Source organism: Sturnira hondurensis, unplaced genomic scaffold (assembly GCF_014824575.4).
Source record: "Sturnira hondurensis isolate 20B ecotype Veracruz unplaced genomic scaffold, ASM1482457v3 Scaffold0023357, whole genome shotgun sequence".
Lineage (NCBI taxonomy): Eukaryota > Metazoa > Chordata > Mammalia > Chiroptera > Phyllostomidae > Sturnira > Sturnira hondurensis.
The window spans coordinates 3,968,614-3,996,181 of record NW_028095988.1 but is presented as its reverse complement, the minus strand read 5'-3'; the positions used below and the strand labels follow the sequence as shown (position 1 = coordinate 3,996,181).

At 36.3% G+C, this 27,568-nt stretch overlaps 1 protein-coding gene across 2 annotated transcripts in view; it reads right to left on the bottom strand.

Moving 5' to 3' along the window:
* The window catches only part of STRN3 (striatin 3), a 116,827-nt gene that overhangs the window by 36,250 nt on the left and 53,009 nt on the right, over positions 1-27,568 (bottom strand). The window contains exons 5-8 of one of the 2 annotated variants that reach the window (XM_037037603.1): positions 25,455-25,628; positions 15,629-15,755; positions 11,975-12,116; positions 1,560-1,670 (exon numbers count right to left, since the gene is read on the bottom strand). In XM_037037603.1, the coding sequence (XP_036893498.1) occupies positions 1,560-1,670; positions 11,975-12,116; positions 15,629-15,755; positions 25,455-25,628 (554 nt within the window). The remainder of the gene's footprint in view (positions 1-1,559; positions 1,671-11,974; positions 12,117-15,628; positions 15,756-25,454; positions 25,629-27,568) is intronic. The other variant, XM_037037604.1, reaches the window with a different exon arrangement.

Here is a 27,568-nt window from a genome sequence, read left to right as displayed (position 1 = left end):
TTTCTAGTATTTCTTAAACAGGCATGTTTTTAAAATAAAAAAAAAAACACCACTTTTTAGGAAACTTTAAAGTCTTAAACCAGGAGATCTTAAATTGATGTTCATCTCATTTCTAAACTTCAAAAAGTCATAGATCTAATTATATTCTATCAGGAGAAAAGGAGGTATTTAATTAAAAACAACACTAAAGAAACCTTTGATAGATAAGTCAATTTATGAATAACACATAAAACAACTAATGTAGTATTAAGCTACTTCATTTAAGAAAAGACTTAACCCCTAAAATTAATGACACTGTGCCTCTATTAAAATAGTTAATCATGCAAAAGTACTTTTATCCTCAACATGCATGAAATATATAGGTAAGTGATGTTAGAGCTGAATCCAGCCCTTGCGCAGCATTAAATGTTTTAAAATAAGCAATTCACCATACAGTCTGAAACTTCTTAAAGAACAAAACTTCTTTTTATTCACACACAATAACATATATTAGCATAAAGTTGTAAAAGAAAATTATATAACAGATAAATCCCCAAAAGTGCACTTACTAGCTTCCACAATAAATTAAACCATTGAGAAAATGCTTTAGTGAAGGAGACTTATACCATTTTTCATTCTACCTGTCATATTATAATTTATCACAGAAAAAGGAATATGAAAGAACAAATATATATAGTTTCTGCCTTTGTCATCCACTGTTTTCTCCTTGATAGTAAGAAGAAGGACTAAGAGGAATCAATGGCCAGTTCAAAATAAAGTTTTTCAAAAATAAGTTTTAAGTTTCTCCACTTCATCCTGTATATTGAGACAGGTCAGAATATATTTTTCCATGTGACTTTTTAAAGTTTGATTCACAAAATAAAATTAGTTACTTCTTTGAGAGGTGCTATAGCTAAATTTATACTTTTATAGTACATTAGTCAGGATACACATACTGGAAAATACATAAGGCAACAAAAGACACTAAACTATTAACCAAACAAATCCTGTGGCCTCCACTCCCCTCCCCTCTGGCCTTTCTCTATCAGAGTAGCCAAGAAAATACTACTCAGGTAAGAATTTTTGTGGGGTTTTTTTTGCTGCTGCTGTTTGTGATTATATTAAGACCAGAAAGCAAAAATTATGAAAAAGATTATGGAAAAGGCTTTCCTATTAAGAATTTCCAAACTAAGAAATGTAGCCTGGCTACAATTTGGATATAGCTATAATCCTTATATAACAAAAATTAAGAAATTTATATTTTTTCCTTTTTAAACACATTTGTATTATTTTTAATTCCAAGGCCATTCTTATAAATTGGTAAACTTTTAAAGCTTACCGAAAAAATCCTTGAAATCTTTCCTTTATTCTTATCTACATATTTAAAATGGTGTTTCACTTGATCATTAACACATCCTAAATTATATTCAAATAAATTTCAACCATACGACAAAGTTTAAAGTTAGTTATCCCCTTTATGAAACAAAAAAGTACACACACACACACACACACACACAACCAAAACTGAAGAATTTTTTTCTCAAAGATTGTCATACAAAAATAAGAGAATCTGCACTTACTCTTCACCCCTTTCTTCCCCTTTCGTTCCTTCTTGTACTGTTCCTTCAGTTTACTTATTAGCCCCTGGTCTACATCCCAAACCTCAGTAGTTGGGGAGAGGTCATCTTTATCTACATTCAGCATATTATTGAAAGAAAAAAAAATCAGCAGTTGGTAACACAAGCTGTTGGTATTAAACTGTTATAGCTTTATAAAACTGTAATAAAATTTTACTAAAAGCATATACTCAAAATACTTTAAAGGTGCAGTCTCAGTTTTTGCAATCATAACTCAAACTCCAAATGCTCATCTCATAAATTTCTAAACATTGATACTCAGAACAGTTGAATGATGCTTCATTTCTGTCAATCACAAATTTGAAGGTTATTCTTTCAATAACTACTATTCTTTCAAAGGACTGACATTAGAAATCTAATGTTATAAAAATAGATCACTGCATCTTTATAAAAACATTAATAAAAATTATTCAGCCAGCTTCATAAAAGCAAATGAATGAATTACATGCGAACTACTCAAAAGTGCAAGCTGGAAAGGTCAGTGCCATTTTATTGATGAAAATGTTCATGCATCTTCTGTCACACTGATTCTGCATGCACCAGATAACTGTACTAATGGAAAGGTATTCTAGGCCAATAAATACATACATAAAGTTCCAAAATACAATGTCTCCAATACTCTCTACAAGGCATTCAGAGAATCACCACCTCTGACCCTCAATCCACATGGTTCAACATCTCATTACCTTTTTTCATTGGTCTACAACTAAGATAAGCAAATAAACTGTCAAATTCCATTGAAAAATTTTAGAGGTGATTTTTTTACAAGATAAAAATAGTGACAAGCATGGAGAAGTAAAAATATACATTGCTGTGCATTTGCTAAAGATGACATATCCGCTATTCTTAGCAGAACATAACAAACCTGTGTTTGTTTCAAATAAGTACTTCTACCTGGAAAAAAATTATAGCAAACTAGAAGAAAATAGCATTAAAAAGCAGCAGAAAAATAGGTCAATTAGCATTATTTTCATTATTCAGAATTGTCCTCCCTCTACTAACTTTTAAAACAGCCATGTTATTTAGCGAGTTTAACATCCTGTTATAGAATAACAACCAGGAGTTTTATATAACCCTGTTATTAAATAAAAATTACATTGAAATACATAGGCTAAGCCAATCAATAACACTGGCAGAATAGTAGGATCTTAGGGAAAACATACTTACAAACAGTATGTTAACATACAAGTATGTTAAACTTTTAATAAATTATATTCTGGTTCACAAATCTTGTAAACTCCCCAGGCCTCACTAACTTACTCTATATAGTGAACATATAAAAGCCTTTTTTCCTTATTGACTGCTATACATACTAAACTTAAAAAATTCATATATTTGAATGGTACATAGAAATCAAATTATTTACTGTACCTTGACTCTTTCCAACCACAATTGTTATCACTTTTCCCCTTATGAATATACCTATGTTCTTGGGTAGTGTTAATGTAAAAAGCTAAATCCAAAGCTTTAAGTGAATATCCCAACTTGAAATACTTGAAACTATCAATAGGTTATTCAAAACTGAAATGTATATGTAATTTTGTCAAATCTGCATATTGTAATACTACTTGTATTACAGCTGTAATACTGATTTAAAAGGAAAATCCACTTTTCATGTACTCTAATAACTATGCTACATCAGCAATCCATACCAACTTATTAAATACTTAAGAAAAAATATAGTCTAAGAACTTTGCTCTCATATTAATAAAGCTAATAATACTTTTTGTAGAAATGTTTATTTTTCTATTAGTTGACTAATTTTTCTATTAGTATCATTTTGTATTAGTTTCAGATGTATCAGCAGTTTAGACAACCACATACTGTACAAAGTGTTCTCCCAGGGAACTGACACTATTCATAGTTATTACAATATTACTGACTACATTCCCGATGCTGTATTTTACATCCTTCACCATGGTTATTTTATAACTACCAATTTGTACTTCTAAGACCCTTTACCTCTTTCACCTAATCCTCCAAACCCCACTCTCCTCTGACAACCACCATACAGGGTATATTTTAAAGGTAAAATTATATCTGATAGGACAAAAAAATTTAGTAACACAGCCAAAGCATTTTTTAAAAACTTGTGTTGAAAAAAAATAAAGCTGTGAATTGTTCTAACTAGAGTAGCAAAGGGTGGCACAGTGAAAAAGCAAAGAAATAAAAAAGCATAAGCTTAAAGACAAAAAAAATTATTACTTGCAAGACAACTGATGTCTAGAAAACAAAGGTAAACTTAAGCAGTGCAAAGAACAGATTGGTGAATGCATATGTGCACAAACAACATCCTGAAACTTGCCTGGTAAGTAATAGCTGATTTCATATTGCTTATAAAAAATAGTTAAGAGCAAAAGGGAAGAGCCACCATAATCTTCTACATATTAATCCTGTTTTTAAAAAATCTACAGGAAAAAAAATACCAAGAAATGAGGTTGAAGCAGTTATGGTAACTTTTTTGTTTAAAAGAAAACACAAATATGCACAAAAAAATTGACTCTTGACAACTCAAAACCACAAAAACATAAAACTCTATTATGGTAATTCAAATACCAAAGGAGAGGAATTATATAAATCTACTTAATATAGCATAAATTTGTAACTAATGTTCTTTTATGCAAATATTCAGTACTTTATCTGAATATTTAAATATTTAAGTATTTAAATTTAAACAAGCCTGAGGGACAACCCCACACATGAAAGGGCCACTGTATTTAAATAAAACATTAGCAAGATGGTCAATCCAAGACAGCAGCAGACTAGGTGGAAACTATACCCACCTCCTCCCAAGACCAAATGGGAATTACAACTAAAATATAGAGCAATCTACCTAAATAACCAACTGAAGATTAGCTGAAGAGGTCTTATAACCAAGGATTTACACATGAAGCCACATAAAGACTGGGAGAAGGAATGAAGACGTGCAAAGGACTGAACCACAGGCAGCAGCTAAGATTCTGGAAAAATATCTCAGGTACAAAGGTTCCCCAAGAAGCATGGTTTCTCAACCTCAAGCTGGGCTCTCCAGCCCAGAGCAGCACTGGGAAGAGGTGCCCACATAACACCTTCAAGAGAAAATCGGCAGAGATTCTGTCCTCTACCAGGGAGACATGGGAGTCCACTAGAGACACAGGGGCCCTCTTAAAGTGCCAACGAACAAAATCTGGTTTGCACACACTCACCCTGGTCTCTGATGAAGAGAGGGTGAAGATTACTAGAGTCACATGAAGGAAGACCAAGGCTGTGGCTTGGGGAGAGAGCTGAAGAACCACCACCAAGGTATCTGTGTTGAATCACTCCCCCACAGTGAAGACACCATCATTCTTGGATGGAGCACACCCTACCACAGGCATCAGCCTGGGAAAATTCAACAGCCCCACCCTCTGGACTCCCTGTTGCCCCACCCTGTGAAGCCTGCACCATGCTGAGGAATCACCTGTCTGGCTGGAGGTGCAGAGGACTGGACAGACTCTGAGGGTGTCAATGACTGAGTTGTATGGCTTTGTGGTGAGAGCCACTGCTCTCTCTTCCCCATGAACCTGACTGGCACCTCACCCTCACCAGGGATCTGCCAGCCACACTTTCTAGGCTCCCAGTGGCCCAACCTTCCTGATTCCTGGTGGCTCCACTCTGCCAAGTATGGGCAGAATATGGGACAGACTGAGAAGTATAACTCAGGTCACTAGCCCCATCCTCCCAACTCCTGGTGGCCCTGGCATGATGAGATTGGGCTTCTGGAAGAATCTGAGACAGACTGAGTGGTATGACTCTAGGGACAGAGCTGTTTTTCCCTCGCACAACTGCCCACAACAGAGCCCTCCTTCCCGATGGCCAAATATTGGTCTGTCTGGGCCTGATAAACACTACTGGCCTCATCCTAACGATGCTCTGAAACCCCACCCCACCACAAAGGTGTGAAAACACCCGGACGAATGCAGCTAGATTTGGTATCCCCTGGGATATTTACTGAGTGGCTTTAAACCCAGCACTGGCACTGAGTTTGAACCTGAATCAATCTGGTGATCATTATTTGCCCCCCGAACCCTCCCCCAACCAGTGACTCACTAAGAACCTACCTCATGCAACTGCAGTACCAACAGAAGTTCTTTCAGTGGTGAACCTAACAGGCCAACGGCAGGTAGAGGCAGGCCTTGGAGTGCTTTGGGTTTTTAGCTGAACTGACCCTAAGCCCAGTGCTAGTAAAATCAGACTAGGTACACAGCTTGGTCATTCCCCTGAATACACAGGCCCAGCGAGGCAGCCAAAAACTTTAGCTCATTTTGTAGCTCCAGATTGCCAAGGACCAGTCACAAGCAGCATCTGGCACTGGCCTGCAGCAGAATCCCTCCCAAGAGGCCACAGAGCCACCACACTCAGTGGCAAGCTTTGGACAACACCAGAGAAGGATACAATTAGTGTCACAAGAGGCAAATCCAAAGGGAGAACTGGCAGACAGCAGACCATGATGAGGCAAATTCTGCTTCACGTGGTTAGCACCTACGCAGCAGCTCCTGCAGTGTGGTCAGGGTTGATTCTCACTGTTAACAAGCCTGAGGGACAACCCCACACATGAAAGGGCCAACAGCAATCAAGACTCAATTACAATGAAAGGGCCTACACAACCTCTACAAGGGACATTCCTGAACAGACAGGTTACAACTAGTGAAACTGAGGCAATAGACACAATATTCCCAAATAAACAAAGTCCTGAACCAATGACTTCACAAGTAAATTTTACCAAACATTCAGAGAAAAACTAACACCTATCCTTCTCAAACTATTGTAAAAAATTCAGGAGGAGAAAAGAATCCCAACCTCATTTTATGAGGTCAGCATTATCCTAATTCCAAAACCAGACAAAGACATCAAGAAAAAAAAAATAGGCTAACAGCCCTGATGAACACAGATGCTAAAATCATCACCAAAATATGAGCAAACCAAATAGAGCAATATATCAAAAAGATCACACAACATGATCAAGTGGGATTTATTCTGGGAATGCAAGGTTGGTGCAGATCAATAAATGTGATACACCACATAAACCAAAGGAAGGATAAAAACCACACGATCATATTAATAAATGCAAAAAAGCATGTGATAAAATACAGTACCTATTTATTATAAAAACTCTCAGTAAAGTAGGAGTAGAAGAAACATACCCAAATGTTAAAAGGCCATTATTTGACAAATCCAACACATCATACTCAATGGGCAAAAACTAAAAGCATTTCCTTTAAGATTGAGAACAAGACAAGGATGTCCAAGTTCTGGCTGGTGTGGCTCAGTAGATTGAGCACCAGCCTGCAAATCAAAGGATGTCCACTTTCAACACTCTTATTCCACATGGTACTAGAAGTCCTAGCCACAGCGATCAGACAAGAAGAAGAAATAAAAGGCACACAAATTGAAAAGGAAAAAGTAAAAGTGTCATTATTTGCAGATGACATGAGACTGTATATACAGAACCCTAAAGATTCCGCCAAAAAACTACTATAACTGGTAAATGAACTCAGGAAAGTAGCAGGATACAAAATTAATATCCAGAAATCAGTTGCAGTTTTATACACCAATAATGAATCATTAGAAAGAGAAGCTAAGAAAACAATCTCATTTACACCTACATAAAAATAAAACACCTAGAAATAAATTTAACCAAGGATTTAAAAGACTCAGAAAATTGTAAGACACTGAAAAAGATAAAAATAAGTGAAAGCAAAAACCATGTTCAAGCATAGGGAAAACTAACATCATTAAAATGTCCACACTACCAAAGAAATCTACAGATTCAAAGTAATTCCTATCAAAATACCAATGATGTATTTCACAGAACTAAAAAAAAATTCCATAAGTTTAAATGGAACCACAAAGAACTCCAAAATAGCCACAGTAATCTTGAGTAAGAAGAACAAATTGGAGAAATCATGCTACCTGTTATCATACTATACTACAAGGCCACAGTAAACAAAACAGCATGGTATTGGCATAAAAACAGACATATTTAGACCAATGGAACAGAATAGAGAGCCCAGAAATAATTCCACAACTTTATGGACAAGTAGTAACTGTCATAGGAGCAAGAACATACAATGAGGCAGAGACAGTTTATTTATTAATGATGTTAGGAAATTGGACAGATACTTTCAATAAAGTAAAACTAGACACCTCTTACACTATATACAAGGTTAAATTCAAATGAATTAAAGGCTTAAATGTTGGACTTAAACTACAAGAATCCTAGAAGAAAACATAGGCAGTAAAATCTTGGAATTTCTTGCTGCAATATTTGTTCTGATATATTGTCTCAGGCAAGGGGAAAAACCATAAATAAATAAATAAATAAATAAATAATTTAATAAGAAAGACTACATTAAATTAAAAAGTTTTTGCACAGCAAAGGAAACCATCAACAAAATAAAAAAAAAACAACCTACTGAATAGGAGAACATGTTCAACAATAACACATCAGATAAGGGGTTACTATTCAAAATTTATGAAGAACTTACACAGTGCAACACCAAAAACAAATGAACAAACAATCCAACTTAATAAATGGGCAAAGGATCTGAATAGACACTTATCCAAGGAGGAGATAGACATGGTAAATAGACATATGAAAAGATGCTCAATATCACTAATCATCAGAAAGAAGCAAATTAAAACCACAATGAAATATCACCCTACACCTGTAAGAATGGCTATCAATAAATCACCAAGTAGGGGTGAAGATGTGGGGAAAAATGGAACCCTTTTGCATTGTTGGTGGGAATGCAGATTCATGTAGCCACTGTGGAAAGCAGTAGGGAGCGACCTCAAAAAATTAAAAATAGAAGTGCCTTACGATCCACCACCATTTCACTTCTAGGAGTGTATCTTAAGAAACTGAAACACTGAATCAATAGAATTGCCCTTGACCAGGGTGGCTCAGTTGGTTGGGCACTATCCCAAAAGAGAAAGGTCACCAGGTGGATTTCCAATCAGGACACATGCCTAGTTTGTGTGATTGGTCCCAGTCAGGCTGTGTAGGAGAAGCAACCAATTGATGTTTCTCTGTCACATCAATGTCTCTATCTCTCTCTTCCTTCCCTTGCTCTCTAAGAACAAAACAAAACAAAACAAAAAACCCCACCCCTATGTTCTATGCTCAGTGCAGCATTATTTACAATAGCTAAGATTTGAAAGACGCCCGAGTGCCCATCAGTGGGTAAGTGGATAAAATAGCTGTACACAATCGAATACTAGTAGGCCATAAAAAGTAGGAATTTTTACTTTTTGCAACAGTATAAATGGACCTGGAGAGTATTAAGCTAAGTGAAATAAGTCAGAGAAAGACAAGTACCATACAATTTCTCTCATATGTGGAATCTAATGAATAAAAAACCTAAAAAACAAAATAGAAACAGACTCATAGACAAAGAGAACAGACTACAAATGTCAGAGGGGAGGAGGTTTGGGGGACTGGATGAAAAGGATGAAGGGATCAAAAAAATGTCATTGACACAAACAACAGTATGGTGATTACCGAGGGGAAAGTGGAGGGATGTAGAAGATGGTAAAGGAAGAATATATGGTGATGGGAGGAGACTTGACTTGGGGGGGTGAACATATAATACAATATACAGATGATGTATTATAAAATGGTACACGTGAAACCTACATAATTTTATTAACCAATGTCACCCCAATAAATTCAAATAAATAAATAAATACATGCAAACATTAGGTACTAATTGCATTTTATGGTCCTATAACTTTCCACAGATCATAGTTTAAAAGTGTACAAGAAATTAACTAAACATCATTAAAATGTCTAGTCTTCATGAGAGAAATAGCAAAATTAGAAATGTTCACTAATATTTTTTGTGTTTGAAGAACTAAAAATTACTAAAATTGAACTCAGACTACCTAATATACATGACAGAAGAAAAGCAAGATTTAAAAGCTTTCTAAAATGCAATGGTTCATAGGATCAAGCGTTCAAAATGAGAGCCATCTGAGTAGACTGAGAGTATACAACATAGATATTAAGACTATTTATTTAAAAAATAATCTGTATCCTTTACCCAATAACTTAAATCTGAAAACCACAATCTCCTCATTTATAAGTAAATTAAAGTTTAAGCAAATGAATTAAATATAAAGGAGTGTTTGTATATTCATCCTCCTTGTTTTTAAAAAACTGAGTATGACAGTTGTTGAGTAGAAATGATAAATTCAGAAACACTGCAGAGATCCTACGACAGTTTCCAGTTCAGAAGGAAAGAAACTTCTTGAATGATTTTGTTACGAAAAGAGCCATTTTCCTTATCAAGAACTTAAAATGCTTTAAAGATGTTTCAATCTCTTCTGGATAGAAGAGACTGTCACAGTTACTTCCATTTACACAAAGAGATTCAAGTCACTCTCAAATATTATTAGTAAAAGTAAAGGACATATTGACAGTTATCATTCACTAATTAGGTTTTCTCTTGATTCTTTGCTCTATAGTCAAAATTCTTCAGACAAAAGGACCAATCAATTGAACATGATATGGTACTTTTATTCAAGAAACAATGCCATTTTATACAAATTAAATTCCTGGAATTTTTTTATATTCTTTTGACTGGCAGTTAAACTTCCAAAATACCTATCCACCCCCATCCACCCATCCATCCATCCACCCACCCTCACCCAAGGATATGTTTATTGATTTTTAGAGAGAGGACTGTCTCCTATACATGCCAGGATGGAGAATCAAACCCACAACCTTTTTGGTATACAGGATGATGCTCCAACCAACTGAGCCACTTGGCCGGGGGTGATCATTTTTTAAAATGAAGATAATCTAAATGTACATCAGCAGAGGTCTGATTAAGTAATAAAGTAATGTACTGACAGAATATTATGCTATTAAAAATGATGATGCCACAGAATACTACATTAAGTGAAAAGTATAGGCTATAAGTCAGCCCACAGCAAAATTCTTTGTTAAATAAATATAAATATATGAATATATAAATATTAACCATGGTTCTCTCTACATAGCATCATAGGTGACTTTTAATTCTTCATATAAAATTGTGAGTTCTAAACCTCCATAAATTAAAAAATAACTATATACACTTATATAATTATGAAATATACAAGAAAACATAAACAATAGTTTAGGAATTATTGGAAAAACTTAAAAATTTTTGCAATACTGAATGGGTTGCACAAAAAAGCTAAAGGATACTTTTACTGTTTCTCCTAACATAAACTATTTCTTAAGAGTAAACTTCTATAATATAGCCATTTTCAAGTAAATCAAAAATGTATATTCAAATTTAGAAGGTAATAGTGGAGTTTCTTCATATTTTTAATGTATCTCTTCTCTTTCCACTTAGGAGAGAAGTGAAGGTCTGAAAACAATACTTGAGGATTATAAATAATGAGAAAGCTGGTGACAAAACTCAGATCTTTTAAGTACTCAATTTGCACCAGGATAATCAATAAACCTATACTTAGGTTTTGTCTCCCCTGCTATTAGCAATATTTTTCAGTTTCAATAAATAAATGAGTCATTTTAAAAATCAAAGTGTATTTCCTGCCACCAAGTAATGTTTAAAAATTCAGTGATCATTACTTTCTAGTAACTAAGCAAGTTTCATTTTCATGTGAAATATGTTAAGGTACTTATAACCTTTTCTAATAAAGCTCTGTAAACACAACTGAGTTCTACCTCTCAGGTAACATGCTAACATTAAAAGATAACTGAATGAACACATTTAACAGGAACAACATAGCGGACCTCAGTCTTAAAATATTTTTTACACCTTTATTTTACTTTCTAATGGAGTTTTTAACCCTATTAGAACTGGGTTTTTCGCCTTTTAGTTATAGCTGGATTATTATTAGTACTACTTATATAATAAAGTTTAATACCTTCACTAAATCATATTCAATATAGAACTATAATTCAAGGTTAGTAGCTTTATACTTGCTACCAATAAGTCTGATACCAATATATGGGCTCACTGAAAAAGTTACATCTTCTTGAAACCTAGATTCATTAGCAAATTAAATAATAGGGATTTTAAAAACTGTACACACATGCTTGTTTTTTAATCTGCTAGGAGAAAAGAAACTAAATTTCTAAATTGACTAAATGTTTCAACTTTAAATCAAGACAAATTTAAAAAATAAAAATCCACCAAAAGCCATATATGGAATAGTTTAGTCAATCCATTTAAATAAATTGGTGCAAATTATTCAGTACCACTTCCCCTAAGTTAAACTGCCAACTTACATTCAAATACACACATTACACATAGAATATTTAATAGAATATCTTGAAGGGCTAGAATTTCTCCTATCCCCATAATTCTTTATCATCTTACCCCATTCTGTGCCATCCCCTGAACTCCTTGCTTCTCCAGCTCCTTCACCATCTTCCGCAGTCACTAAAAAATCAAATTCTTTCAGTGCTTCCTCGGTGTCAGGATCATCAGTCAGGTCAGCAGCTAAACCTTCATTACCTATCTGTAAACAAAACATAAGCCAAGAATTACTTTTACCCTAAATTTTAAAGGAGTTCTCTATGTTTTCACACAATTATCTTTACATTTGCACTCCTGTTTTTAAATCAACTTAGGTGCAGAAGTTTAGATTTTCTACATAGTTCACCAATCCCAAATTATACTCTACCTAAGTGGTTTTCAACAGTGCCATGTGAAGACCATTGTAAGTGTGATGCAAATAATGTGGTAGTAAAAATGATTAAAATGCAATGACCAAGAACAACTTAACTCATTACTTATAATATATTCAGTTACTCTTTTAAAGATCCATTCACTCACTTACAGTGATATGTTATGCTGAATTGCCCTCACGTACTCAGAACTGCATATGTAGTCCATTACCTTACAGATATGACATGAATTGCCCTCACGTACTCAGAACTGCATATGTAGTCCATTACCTTACAGATATGACACAGCTAATATGGATATTATTAACTAATGTAAGTCAATAGCTGTAGTAATTGTAACAGGGCTTTACCTTCCAGAACAAAAAAAAAAGGACAAAAATAAAATGTCTATTCACCCATGTTATACATACTGAATGTTACGAACATGAAATATGGAACTCCTGGTCAAAATAAAGGCGTTGGTAGAAATGCTTTGCCTCCTCCCGTAACCACAAAGAAGAATTACAACCAGATCTCAAAATTAATAACACCGAGAACCTTCAGAACTACCCAGAAAATTGAGCTGTATGAAGTTGAACAACCAAGGATTTAAAGACACATTCATCCAGACAGGAGGGGCAGAGTTGTGGAGAAGGGCAGAGACACAGTGTGGTAAGGAAAGGTGGAAGGTGGTGGCAAAGGAACAGATGGGAAGGATAACTTCAGAGCCAGTGATCCGTGCTCCAGGCTGCATAGCCCAGGGTTTCAGCATTGCGACTATAAATCCCCATTACCTTTGGCGATAAAACCACTGGTGGTTCAGGTGGCACAAGAAACTGCCAGATTTTTGCAGCTTAAAGGGACAGCATGGTCTCAATGTATGCAACTGCACCCACTCCATGATTCACCACTGGGGCAGGAGCTGAAAGGGTACCAGTCACATGGGAAGGAGGTGAAGTGACTGGAAATGAGGAAAGCACTGGGCAAACTGCCAGAAGCCAGGTGTTAGCACTGACCCCTCTCTGAGACCTCCCCACACAGTCACAAAACGTGAAGCAGGTGTCCTGTCCTGGCAATTACCTAAGGCTCTGCCCCACACAATTTACTGGTGCCTTTTCAACATAGGCCACACTACTAAGACAGGAAGTAAAAGCAGCTCTACCTAATACACAGAAACAAACACAAGGAGGCTGCTAAATTGAGGAGAAAAAGAAATATGGCCCAAATGAAAAAACAGAACAAAACCCCAGAAAACTACATGAAGTGGAGATAACCAACATATCAGATGCAGAGTTCAAACACTGGTTTATCAGGATGCTCAGAAAACCCATTGAGTACGTCAAAAAAAATAAAGGAAGAAATGAAGGTTACACTAAGTGAAATAATCCACAGGAAACCAACAGAGAAGGAAAGGAGCTGGGATTCAAACCAACAATTTGGAACATAAGGAAGAGAGAAACATTTGAACCAAACAGAAAGACACAAGAATTAAAAAAAAAAGAGGATAGGCTTAGGAACCTCTGGGACATCTTCAAAATGTGCCAACGCCTGAATCATAGTGTGCCAGAAAGAGAAGAGGAAGAGCAAGAAGTTGAAAACTTATTTGAAATAACAATGAAATAAAACTTCCCTAATTCGGGGAAGGAAATACACATACAAATCGAAGAAGCACAGAGTCCCAAACAAGCTGGACCCAGAGAGGACCACACCAAGACACAACCTAATTAAAATGGCAAAAGTTAAAGAGAAAATCTTAAAATCAGCAAGAAAAAAGGCAGAGAGTTGCCTGCAAAGGAGTTCCCATTTAGACTATCAGCTGATTTATCAAAAGAAACCTTGCAGGCAAGAAGGGGCTGGAAAGAAGTATTTGAAGTCATAAAAGGCAAGCACCTACAACCAACACTGCTCTATCCAGCAAAGCTATCATTTAGAATGGAAGGGCAGATGAAGTGCTTCCTAGCCAAGGTAAAGCTAAAGGAATTCATTACCATCAGCCCATTATTACATGATATGTAAAAGGGACTTATTTAAGAAAAAGAAGATCAAAACCACGAACATTAAAAAGGCAACAAATTCACCCCCGGCAACAACGGATTCTTTAAAAACAACAACAACAAAAAAATCCCTAAAGAACAAAAAAACCCAAACTAAGCAAACAACCAGAACAAGAACAGAATCATTTGGATGGTTATCAGCTGAGAGGGGGAAGCAGGAGAATGGGGAAATGAAGCAGGGATTAAGCATAATTGGTAGGTACAAAATAGGGGGAATTTAAGAACATAGCATAGGAAGTAGAGAAGCCAAAGAACTTACATGCACAACCTATGGACATGAACTAATGGAAGAGATTGCTGGAGGGAAAGGGAGTAGCAGGTGAAGGGAAGCAAAGGGGGGAAATTTGGGACAACTGTAATAGCAAGGTGAACAGAATATAATAAAAATATTTAAAATATGAAATGGGGCAAAAAGGTTAAAAACAGCTTTTATAAACTAGAAGCTTTTGAGGACCACCCGTGTTTTCCCCAAATCACTGTAACATCCCAAATAACTACAACTGAACCTATCTACTTTTTTAAAACCTACTTGAAATACTGTACACTACTATGATAATTCACAAACAGATCACCCCAAAAGTCTTTTGCTCCCATAGGTAACCCACAACACCACTAAAATAGATAAACCTGTTTCCTAGGTTACGAACAAAAGTAAATTATTGATTCTTACCAAAGAATGAGAATGTGGAACATATACATTTATATCCATATTTTACTCCTTTACCCAGGGTGGTAGGGTCCCTCCTGAAGCTTCAGTTAATATATCACCTATTTACTGTACATAAAGAAAAGGACTACAGGAGTGATTCTTAATTGTAGTAGGAGAGGATAGGGAGTTGCTTTTAAAAAAAAAAATGTTTCAAATCACTGGACTAACCCTATAATACCGAACCCTTTCTTGTCATTTACTGACTAATACAGCAAGTAATAATTTCTACTTCAATAAGAAGTGTTACATAAAACTTTCAAATGACATAATAAAATATTTAACCACCATTCCCAATTTAACTTAAGATATCTCAAAAATTCCTATTTTAAATATGTGTGTATGCCCTGGCTGGCGTAGCTCAGTGGATTGAGCACAGGCCTGAGAGCCAGAGGATCACAGTTCGATTCTCAGTCAGGGCACATGCCTGGGTTGCAGGTCAGTTCCCAGCAGGGGACACATGAGAGGCAACCACACATCGATATTTCTCTCCCTCTCTCCTTCCTTTCCCCTCTAAAGATAAATAAAAATTTTTAAGATAAATAAATAAATAAATATGTGTGTACATATTTTAGCTAATAATAATAGAAAATCAAGTTCCTACTTTGTGTTTATTCATCCTATGTTTGTCTTTTCCTTCTGGAATGCCTTCAATCATGTCATTTTCCTCTTCTTCATCACTGTCATCAGCATTTTCTAAGAAATTGAATGTCTCAAGAACATCACCAGGCCTATAAGAAAGGAAAAAGATGAAACCAAACATTCCAGTGGTTATTTCTAATATTTGTTTCTGGTAGTATAGAGATTCAAATGACAACCTATTTATAATGTATTGCCTAAATATTCTACCCAAGAAAAGAATTCTATAAGATTATTTACAGTTCTACAATTAATGTTCCACAATTAAACTGACTGTTCTCTATTGATTTCTCCAAAGGTTACTGTCCAAAATATTTTAAATGAATACTGCACCAAAATAAAATCCTATAGTATTAGACACTTAAATGTGCTACTATTTCTCCAAATAAACCTACCATAAAGCAACTTAAACTATGCATTTCTTACAATTCTACAATCTCTTATAGCTTGGTCCAAATGTTTGAGGACTAAAACCAAAGTTTAATGTATCAGGCTACCCTGATGTAAAGTTATGGTAAACCAGTTTTAGAAACTTCCAATCTATTTCCCAAATTTTCTTACCTAGAAAAATGGGATCCTTAACATACTAAAGAAATACTTTTGAGTCTTTCAAAACCACTCATTTAATAAGTAATAGTGATCATTTATTTTTATCTACTTTTGAGGCATTTAAACTATAATCCGAATTCCTCCTATATGTACAAAACAGTTTATCAAATAGCTGTTTAAATGTTAAACAACAGAGGCAGCAACAGAACAGTGGGAATTTCAGCTAAACACAAATTCTCAAAATGAAAGTCTTTGCTTTTCCATTAAGTAGTTGCCTGAACTTATAGCCAAGTCAATGAAACCTTTTGGCTTCAGCTTCTTTGGAAGTAGGGGGGGAAATGTGGGAGCTCAACTAGATGATCTCAAATGTCTTTATCAACACTAAGAATGCATGGTAACAAATAATAATCTAAAATTTACAGTTTTCTTCCTCCCTGATTCATTCTACTAGTCCATATTAAGAACACAATTCAGACTATTTTTTACCAACACTTTAATATGGCATATGGTTTAATAGGTCTACTACACTCTGCCTAATCCAGCACACTTTTTAAGGACCTGTATAAATACTGAATACAAGAGCTGGTGTTTCCAAATTAGTAAAAGCAAACACAAACCTACCACAACAACAAAATACACACTTTTCAGCTCAGCATTTATAATATGCTTAATATTGGGGGATTAAATAAAAGGCAAAGACATAACAACACAAAAAAGAATATACAGGAGTAAGTCCTTAATATTATCCACAGGTTCTGCAACTTTTAGGAAACTGAAGTAGGAAGCCAATTTTATCAGAGGCAAACAGATATGAACAGTTAAGTGCCTACGGCATCTCACCAACATTTTATCAAAACAATATTGAAGGAAATAATATTATCCGAGGAGCTGCTATAGTAAATTTAAGAAATAAAAATTTTGTTTTGAACTTTTATAAACTCTGCCTCTAAAGTAAGAACTCATGTTTTAGGTTTTAAAATTGTATTGGATCACAGCAATACATGTGTATGGCTTTAAAAGTCAAATAGAGTGCAATCCATAAAAGAAAGAACTGATGAATCAAATGTCCCAAAATTAAAAATTTGCTCTTTGAAAGACATTGCTAGAGAATTTAAAGACAAGCCCACAGACTGGGAGAAAATATTTCTAAGTCATATATTTGATGAAGGACTTGTGTCCAGAATATACAAATAATACTCAAATCTCAACCATAACCAAGAAAAAAAGTGTGGATATTATTTTAATAGACACTATCAAAAGATACATGAATGGCATAAAAAGATAATGGACATCCTTGGTCTTAAGGAAAATAAAAATTAAAGCAATTATGCACTGTGAAGGGCCTGAGACTTGACTCTACTGGAATGCTAACCTGTCAATACTTTTGAATTGTTTCTTTTTCGTGTTCATGATGACAGACTCTATGGATCTCCCCACCCCACATTAATCTTATAGTGCACTTGAGAGAGAATCCTTTCAATCCAGCCCCTCCCCCCCGAAAAAAAATCCTTGGAAATACAGTCTGTAAATATATTCCAGATAATTTTATTACTACGTTAATAATTTTTCAATACCATTTGATCTATTCTTTCTTTCTTTCTTTCTGAAACTCCTAGTCAGATATTGGCTCTCCTGGACCGATTTTGACTTTTTCTAGCTTTTCAGTCCTCCTTTCTCTTTTCCCTTTTCTGAGAGAATCCTTCAATCTTATCTTTCAAGTTTTACATAGAAATTATTTGTAGCATACTTTTTCACTTCTATTAGCTCTTTTTTGATATCTGATTATAAATCTTTTCAAATAACATCCTATTTGTTTCACAAACACATTATTTTTTTCAGAACTGTCAAAGATTAATTAGTTTTGAAAATCGGCCATTTTCTCTGAGTTCCTTTTTTTTACACCTTTGTTCTCCAATTTTCATATTAAAGGCTTTCCTTAAGTGTTCACAGTTAAGAGTGAGGCACTACAAAAGCAACTGGATGTTCTGTGTATATGAAGGAAACTTGTCGAACAGCTGGCTTTACTCTTCCATTATAAGACAGAAGCCTAAGTATCTCACTGGCAGGTCCTAATTATCAGTTTCAGTAAGTCTCTTCTATTACACTGATCAATTTCAATAACCACCTTCATGGAAAAACTGTAATACCAGCTGCCAACATATCAGACGCCAAACAGCAGAAGAAAACAGGGGATCGCACTGATCAGCTGGAGATTATCATATAGTCCTGTTTTCAATACACTAACTGGATCCACAGTTGCTTGATTTCTTAAGAAATCAGAAATCACTGGTTCTACTTCACCAGAAAATATACCACCATTCTTTGGGGTGGCGAGGGGTGTTCAATTGGCTGCACAGTATAAAAGAGATGCCTGAGATTCTAATTGCCTTTTACATAAACTTTAAACCAATTCTCTACTCACAACCCCGACTCCACAGGTTTATTATTAAACCTAACTCCATATGTACCTGCTACCTTTGATCCCTCAGCTTTTAGAGCTTTAGTGGCATCTTGGGACTTGAATTGGCTTGTTCCCCTTCTTCTTCCTATCATTCCTAATTGCATTTATTTTTTTCTTTTTATTTTATTTAACCTTTATTGCATATTTTCCATTACCCTTTAGTCACACAAATTTGGCACGATTCCAAACAGAGTAAAAGGAGAAAGAAAGAAGCTACTGGAGGTTCTAAGTAAATCAGACCAATGACTATGAAGCAAAACAGCTTTTCCCAATTACAAGATCTAAGACAATGCTCTATCCCCCAAGGAATCCACATAAAGTAGATACTTTGTTATCTGATGCACTATGCACCCACAATATCCCCCCACAAGAAACAAAAAAATGCAAGAGTGACATTTACTCACTGAATCTGGTAAAGTAGTTATTTTCAACTGGTGTGCCACAAGAATTTTGAAGCATACAATACCTGACTATTTAGTCGGAGCACTCACATCTTTCTTCTTAGAGTGTCACATTTAAAAAAAAAATGACAACCTCCAACACAACAATAGCCATCCCATAAAAAGAGTCAAAATTATACCTACTTTTTTGTCAAATAGGCAAAAAAATATTTTTTTGGTGTGCCACAGAATTTTAGTTTACGTGTACCCTGAGATGAAAAAGGTTGAAAATCGCTGTAGTAAACATTCCTGTCGGTAGGGTTACATTTCAACTGAATATACAATATTAATCATAGGAAAAACTCACTATATGTAAGACATTGTTCTCTGTGCTAACACATCACTCATTCTTTCTTCACATCAACCCTATCATCACCAAAAGTTCATTTGCTTTTTTCTCTAAGATGGCTCTAGTGGCACCTAGTTGTCTTTAATTTGATTCAAAATAATTTTGTTAGACTGCATTGTGACAACTGTCACATCAATGTGTATTTTTAAAAAGAATCAAAATGGTAAATTTTCGTGTAGCCATTTTAATACTGAAGATATAAGAAAATATGCAATACTTTTGGTATATTATGTTTTATTATTTCATGAAAGGTAAAAACACAATTAAAATGCAAAAAAAGATTTGTGCAGTATAAGGAGAAAATGCTGTGACCGAATGTGTCAAAAGTGGTTTGTGAAGCTCCGTGATGGAAGTTTCTCACTGGACAACGCTTCACGGCTAGGTAGACCAGTTAAAGCTGATAGCGATAGAGACATTAATTGAGAACAATCAATATTGTATCACATGGGAGATAGCCAACAAACTCAAAATATCAAAATCAATAAAATTACTGTGAAAATGAAAAACACATCTTTTATTTTATGGAGAAAACATATGGACTTTTTGGCCAACTCAATATAAATGAGGAAACTGAAGCAAAGGTAAAGTACCTTGCCCCAAGTCATAGCTAGTAAGTGATGAACTCAGAATTCAAACTCAGTCTGTCTTCAGAATTCACATTCTAAAACCATTAAGCATACTGCCTCTAATAATATGACCTAAGATTTACCATTCCTCAACTATTGAACATTAAGATTGCTTCTGATTTTCTACTATTACATATATGTAATAAACATCTTTTGCTGAAATCTCTGTAAAAGTGTTAAAGCATTTCTTATTTCCAGTGATATTCAAAGGCCTTGATATGGCTGAATCATACACACATCCATCAGTGTCAAATCAGAATGTATAGGTATATTCATTAAGAAGGAAATCAGCCTTGATTAAAACCAACTATTATCTAAACATCTGTGAATGAACAAAATGTAGTGTGTATGTGCATGTATACACATATACACAACAGAACATTATCCAGGAGTTAAAAATTTTTAAAAGATGGAAGCTTTGTCATATGCCACACTTCTGATGAACTTTCAGGACATTATGCTAAGTGAAATAAGCCAGTCACATAAAGACAGATATGGCATAATCCCACTTAATGAGGTATTGAAAGTAGTCACTCATAGAAAGTTGAGAGTAGAGGAAATAGGGTGTTGCTATTCAATGGGTATAAAGCTTTAGTCATTCAAGATCAGAAAGTTCTAGAACTGTGCTCTACAACTGTACTTACAGTTCACGATACTACAGTATACACTTGAAGAGTTTAAGAGAACTCATCATTTTTAAAATATATTTTGATTATGCCATTACAGTTGTCCCATTCCCCCCTTCATTCCCCTCCAACCTGCACACCCCTCCCCCACCATTTCCCCCTCTTTAGTTTATATCTATGTGTCACAAGTTCTTTAGATTCTACATTTCCCATACTATTCTTGCCCTCCCCCCATCTATTTTCTACCTACCATTTATGCTACTTACTCTCTGTACCTTCTCCCCCCTTCTCCTCCTCCCACTCCCCTGTTGCTAACCCTCCATGTGATCTCCATTTCTATGGCTCTACTCCTGATCTAGCTGTCCTCTTAGTTTGCTTTTGTTTTAGGCGTGGTTGTTAATAACTGTGAGTTTGCTGTCCTTTCACTGTTCGTATTTTTCATCTCCTTTTTCTTAGATAAGTCCCTTTAACATTTCATATAATAAGGGCTTGGTGATGATGAACTCCTTGAATTTGACCTTATCTGAGAAGCACTTTTATCTGCCCTTCCATTCTAAACAAAAACTTTGCTGGATAGAGCAATCTTGGATGTAGGTCTTTAGATTTCATGACCTGGAATACTTCTTTCCAGCCCCTTCTTGCCTGCAAGGTCTCTTTTGAGAAATCAGCTGACAGTCTGATTGGGAACTCCTTTGTAGGTGACGGTCCCCTTATCTCTTGCTGCTTCTAGGATTCTCTCCTTCATTTTAATCTTGGCTAATGTAATTATGATGTTCCTTGGTGTGTTCCTTCTCGGGTCCAACTTCCTTGGGACTCTCTGAGCTTCCTGGGCTTCCTGGAAGTCTACTGCCTTTGCCAGACTGGGGAAGTTCTCCTTTATTTGTTCAAATAAGTGTTCTATAATTCGGATGTTGGAACGTCTAAAGATGTCCTGGAGGTTCCTAAGCCTCTCCTCATTTTTTTGAATTCTCATTTCTTCATTCCTTTCTGGCTGGTCATTTTTTTCTTCCTTCTGGTCCACTCCAATGATTAGAGTCCCAGTTTCCTTTCCATCACTATTGGGTTCCCGTGCATTTCCCTTCATTTCAATTAGTTTAGCCATCATTTGTTCCTCTAATTTGTGACTAAAATCAACCAGTTCTGTGAGCATCCTGATCACCAGTATTTTGAACTGTGCATCTGATGGGTTGGCTATTTCTTGGTCAATTAAAAGTATTGGCTCTGGAGCTTTGAGCTCTTTTTCTACTTGATCCACAATGTTTTGGTCAGGTTGCATCAATTACCTATGAGGGGCGGATCCTTAGGTGTTCACCAGGGTGGGGCGATCCAGTGGCTCGGTTGTGATGCTGTATGTGGGGGTGGGGTCAGAGAGGGGCAATGGCATTTGTTCCAAGCTCTCTTGGATTTCCGTCCCCTCTGGTCCTCTCTGCAAGCAAACCGGGCCCTCCTGGTGCCAGTTCCTGGGTGTGAGGGCCTGTGCACCCAGGATCTGGCACCAGGAGGGCCCGGTTTGCTTGCAGAGAGGACCAGAGGGGACGGAAATCCAAGAGAGCTTGGAACAAATGCCATTGCCCCTTTCCTGCCAGGCTCTGCTCCAGGACCCTGTGGGTCTCTCCAAAAAACTCTCCATGAGCCTGAGAGCTTCTCCCGGCACCTCGACCCTGAAAGTTTCTCCAATTGGTGCTTTCAGGCTTTAACTCCCGACACCGGGGCCCTAGCCTGTGTGGTCTGTCTCATTGCTCGCTCCTTTGCCTGGTTTATCTGCTCGTGAATGTGTGGCCGTGGTCAGCCAGCACCTTGCATACCCACTGGGTCTGCCCACCGCCACCCCACACCTGGGATCCGCCAACTGCTGCCTGAGCTTCTGGGTCAGTCAGGCTGCTTTTTCCTGCCAGGCTCTGCTCCACCAGCCACTGACTCCACCCCTCTTACCGGTCTGGCTGAACTGTTCATTGTTGTGTTGTCAGACTTCTGTACAGTTCAATTTTCTGTGTTTTGGTTGTGTTTTTGTTACTAAAACTTTGTTGTCTTTAAACTTGGTTGTGCGAGGAGGCATAGTGTTTCCACCTACGCCTCCATCTTGGCCGGAAGTCCAGCATATATCATGTGGTTTTCACAACAGAAAAGAAAAGGCTTATTCGAGTTTTTCTTGTGCAAAGGCAAGAAGTTTTACAAGGAGAAGATACAGTCTGTTGTGGATCTTAAATTCATATTTGTATCTATACAGTAAACTGCATACTCTAAAATATTTATAAATCCTATGAACTATTTAGCTTGGTTAGGAACTTCAGTTAAAAATTCAAAAATATTTTTTCCCTTTTATGCTATAAAAACACTCTATGTTTCATCGAATCCAGAGTAAAAAAAAAATTAAAGCCTCTATTAGATGTTAAATTGTTTTTTATTAGAGACCTTATTTCTCAGAAATAAAATGCCTAAACAAAAGGCTTATATTACCATGAAAGTTATAGAACACGTTCTAAAATAACTGTATAGTGTCAGAAAATTTATCTAAGATATGAGATAATGCTAGTTTATAAACTGTATATATTAATTTCTTTTTTTTTACTGGTTTATTTTATTTATTTTTAGACAGAGGGGAAGGGAGGGAGAGAGAGGGAGAGAAACATCAATGTGTGATTGCCTCTCACATGACCCCATCTGTGGACCTAGCCAGCAACCTAGGCATGTGCCCTGACAGGGAATCAAACCAGTGACCCTTTGGTTTGCAGTTCAGCCACATCAGCTAGGGCAATATTAATTCCTTTTTTTTTGTAAAGAGTATTTTTTATCAGACTTCTTAATAAATTTGGGATATATCAGATGAGTGAGAGATCAGCATAATTCCTAGATCACTTTTTGACCATTTACAGACAACTAAATTATATACATGTATGTTTGAGCCATTAATCTAAGATTTTTCAACATTTCTTAAAATTTAAACACAGATTAATGAATAACTTATTTCATATTGTATTTAGAGAATAAAAAATTGTCCCTCCCAATTTCCAAAATTCCCTGATTGTCCCTCCTCTATATTTTGTTCTTTAGCCAAAAAGACCTACAGGTTTTTCTCTGATTATTTTGTGTACATTCCTATATTGTGTCTGATTTATATTACTACTTTTATGTCTAAAAGGCTTTGCCAAAATCCTCCCTTCTTAATGAGTCCTGCTTCGATATTGACAATTTTTAATACATTTTTATTGTTTTCCAAGTACAGTTTTTTCCATAAATGAACTCAATATAACTCATCTGATTTTTTTACCCTCATCTTCTTTTTCTTTTCTTTGTCCTTCCAACTTATGTTATTCAACGTAATATCTAATAGTAAAAAATGAAAAAAGTTGACCTGCTTGATTCCTTTTATTTATCCACTCTGTAACTGGGAGACAGTAAACAACAAGTATTGACCAGAATGTAGAGAAATCATAACTCATAAATTTCTGGTGATAGCACAGCATTTGGGAAAAGAGTATGGAAATTCCTTACAAAGGTAATCAGAGTTGCTATATGATTCAGGAATTCCACTCCTAAGTATACACCCAAGAGAAGTGAAAATATGTCCACCCTTGTATACCAATGTTCAACATAGCATTATTCGTTATTCCAAAATGTGGAACCAACACACATGCCCATCAACTGGACAAGAAATAGGTGAACAAAATATGGCATGGAAACAGTAGAGAATATTATTTGGCAATAAAAAGAAATCAATTACTGACATGTGCTGTAACATGGATGGCCCTTAAAAATATTATGTATGCTAAATGAAGAAGACATTCACAAAGTAACTATTTATATGAACTGTCCAGAACAGGCAAATCTTGAGATACTGAAAGTTGATTAATAAGTTAGTCTAGGGTTGTGGGGTGCGCAGTGGTGAAAGAAACATGAGAGTATGGGGTGTTACAGCTAATGAGTATGGAGTTTCTTTTTAGGTTAATGAAAATTTTCAAAACTTATACTCTGGTGATGGGTAAACAACTATCCCCAAAACCATTAAACTATATATTTTAAATGAAATTTATGGTATGTGAATTATATCTCAATAGAGACATTAAATTGAGAAAGAACATTTGGTAGCTTTCTGAGCTGAAACAATGAAAAGCCTTGTTATTTTCATGTTAGTGTCTAAATAACCATTGCTATTCTGCAATAGAACAGCATTATAATGCATTGAAAATACTGTAGCAAAAATTTAAAAATCATGATGTTAAAATAACTTTGAACTACATAAAATCGCCCTCAAATTTTAATTCTACACCTATTTCAGAACTAGAGTCATTCTCACGGCATCAAGTTTTAATATAAATAAATATAAAAAGCATCTAAATGGAAAATTTAGCCCTGGCTGGGTAGCTCAGCTGGTTAGAGCATCACCCCAACCTGCCATCGTTGCAGGTTCAATCCCCAGTCAGGGAACATACAAGAATTAACCCATGAGTGCATAAATAAATTTAAGAACAAATTGATGTCTCTCTTGCTACAGTGTGCTCTCTCTCTTGCGCTCTCTCTCTCTCTCTCTCTCATCCCCCCATTCCATTCCCCTTTCTCTAAAACCAACAAATTAAAGAAATTTAAGAAAAGACAATGTATTTGCTCATTGTACCATTTAGGAGGAAAAAAGTCTTTACATTTGAACATTACCTGCTTTAAAAATATTAATAGTAGTAACAGCTAAAGAGATTCATAAAACCCATTGTATAAACAATGTTAACCTACAAATATAGTCCATACCTTTTGATTTCTTGTCCTTTTTGCTTAGGAGATTCACCTCCATTCAGGATCTGTTCTAAATTCTTTGTTTCTACTGATCCATTTGGTTCTGAATTGGACAATCCAAGTAATGATCTTACCCGCTGAGACCGTACGTCTAATATGGTATCTGTGTAACCTACTTCCTGAAGATATCTATAAAAGAAAATTTAAAATATTAAATAAGCCCCACATATTGTCAACACCTGCAAACTTATTGATTCAAAATTACATCAAAGGATTTTACAAAAACCCGTAATCCTATAAAATATACTCTTCCTTTGCCTCAATAACAATCTTCTCTGTAGACTACTTCTGGTTTTAAGAGAGTAAGGCCAATTACAAATTAAAATTTAAGAAAGCAAACAGTACGGCCAACACTAATGAAGAGCAATTATTGAAACCTAAAGGCCTAGAGCCTTAAGAGGTTTTTCGGAGTTGATGATACATATATACTTTTTTAAAGTCTAAGAAGTGATAAGGAATGAGCAGAACTAAACCTCAGAACAGTGACACGCTAAGTTTAAACCTGAGTTCTCAGCCAGCAGTAGATGGACAGGTCAGCTCTCTTTCTGGGACCTAATACCTCACTGCATTCCTATCACCCAGTGGTCTTCTAACTTTCTGTATATTTAAACCAGAGTACTTAATCTAGAATTAAGAAAGACAATGAAAAAGAAGGGACCGGATTACAATATTAATACTGATGGTGGGTCATGAATGGCTTTTGTGTTACGAATGTAAAAATTTCCTCCTGCCGAGCTTGGATGGCCCAGTTGGTTTGGAGCATTGTCCCAGACACAAAAAGGATGTGGGTTCAATTCCCAGTGAGGGCATGTACAGACAGCAACTGATGTTTCTACCTCACATTGATCTCTTTCTCTCTCTGAGCCCCCACCCTACCCACCTCCTCTCTCTCTTAAAAAATGCTTTGATGAGAATTAAAAAAATTTTAAAATTTCTTCCTAGACCTAGCTGGTGTGGGTCAGTGATTGAGTGCTGGCCTGAGAATCAAAGGGTCACCAGTTCAATTCTCAGCCTAGGGCACCTGCCTGGGTTGTAGGCTAGGTTCCCAGTGGCGGGGACACACAAGAGGCAACCACACAGGCTTCTCTCCCTCTCTTCCCCTCTCTAAAAGTAAATAAAATTTAAAAAAATTTTTTTTCTTCCTGAAGCATTTGATAGGCTAAGGAATGCTAAAAAGGAGTCTCATATACTGCTGGCAGAAGAACAGAAGATTTTTAGTAAAAGCTAAAAGACAGGAGACTAGACTAACTAGTTAGGACACTTAGAGCATGAAGTAAAACTGGAAAAGAGAAAAATAAAGCAAACTTCAGACTTCCGCCAAGATGGAGGGATAGGTGGAAACACTGTGCCTTCTCCCACAACCAAGTTTGAATACAACAAAGGTTTGGAGAACAAAGACACAGCCAAAGAACAGAAAATTGAACCATACGGAAGTCCGACAACAACTAACTGTTCAACCAGGAGGGTAAGAGGGGCGGAGCCAGCAGCGGAGCAGGGTCGGGCAGAAAAGATCCCCAGACCTAGGCGCACAAGTAGCCCAGAACCAGTCAGGGTGTGGGGCAGACTGACCTCAGTTGCACATTTGCACACAGTGAGACGGACCATGCAGGCCCCAGGGGTCGAGGGCTAACAGCGGTGGCACACTCGCGTGCAGTGGGACGAAATGTGGGGGCCCCCGGTGACAGTGGCAACTGCCGAACCTGTGGGGGCTGTGGCAGGAGGCGGCAGATGAGACGCCATTGCTCCTCTTTGACCCCACCCACACATACAGCATCACAACCCAGCGACTGAGTTACCCTGCTCTGGTGAACACTTAGGGCTCCGATCCTGCTACGTAACAGGCACAAACAGCCCAAAAGATGGTGCAAGAAGAACTCAAAGTCCCAGAGCCTATAACTCTCAGCGACCGAGAGATGCCAGCCTCTCAGAAGCACAGTTCAAGACACTGTTTATCAGGATGCTCACAGAACTGGTTGATTATAGTCACAAATTAGAGGAACATATGAAGGCTAAACTAACTGAAATGAAAGGAGATGTCCAGGAAACCAATAGCGATGGAAAGGAAACTG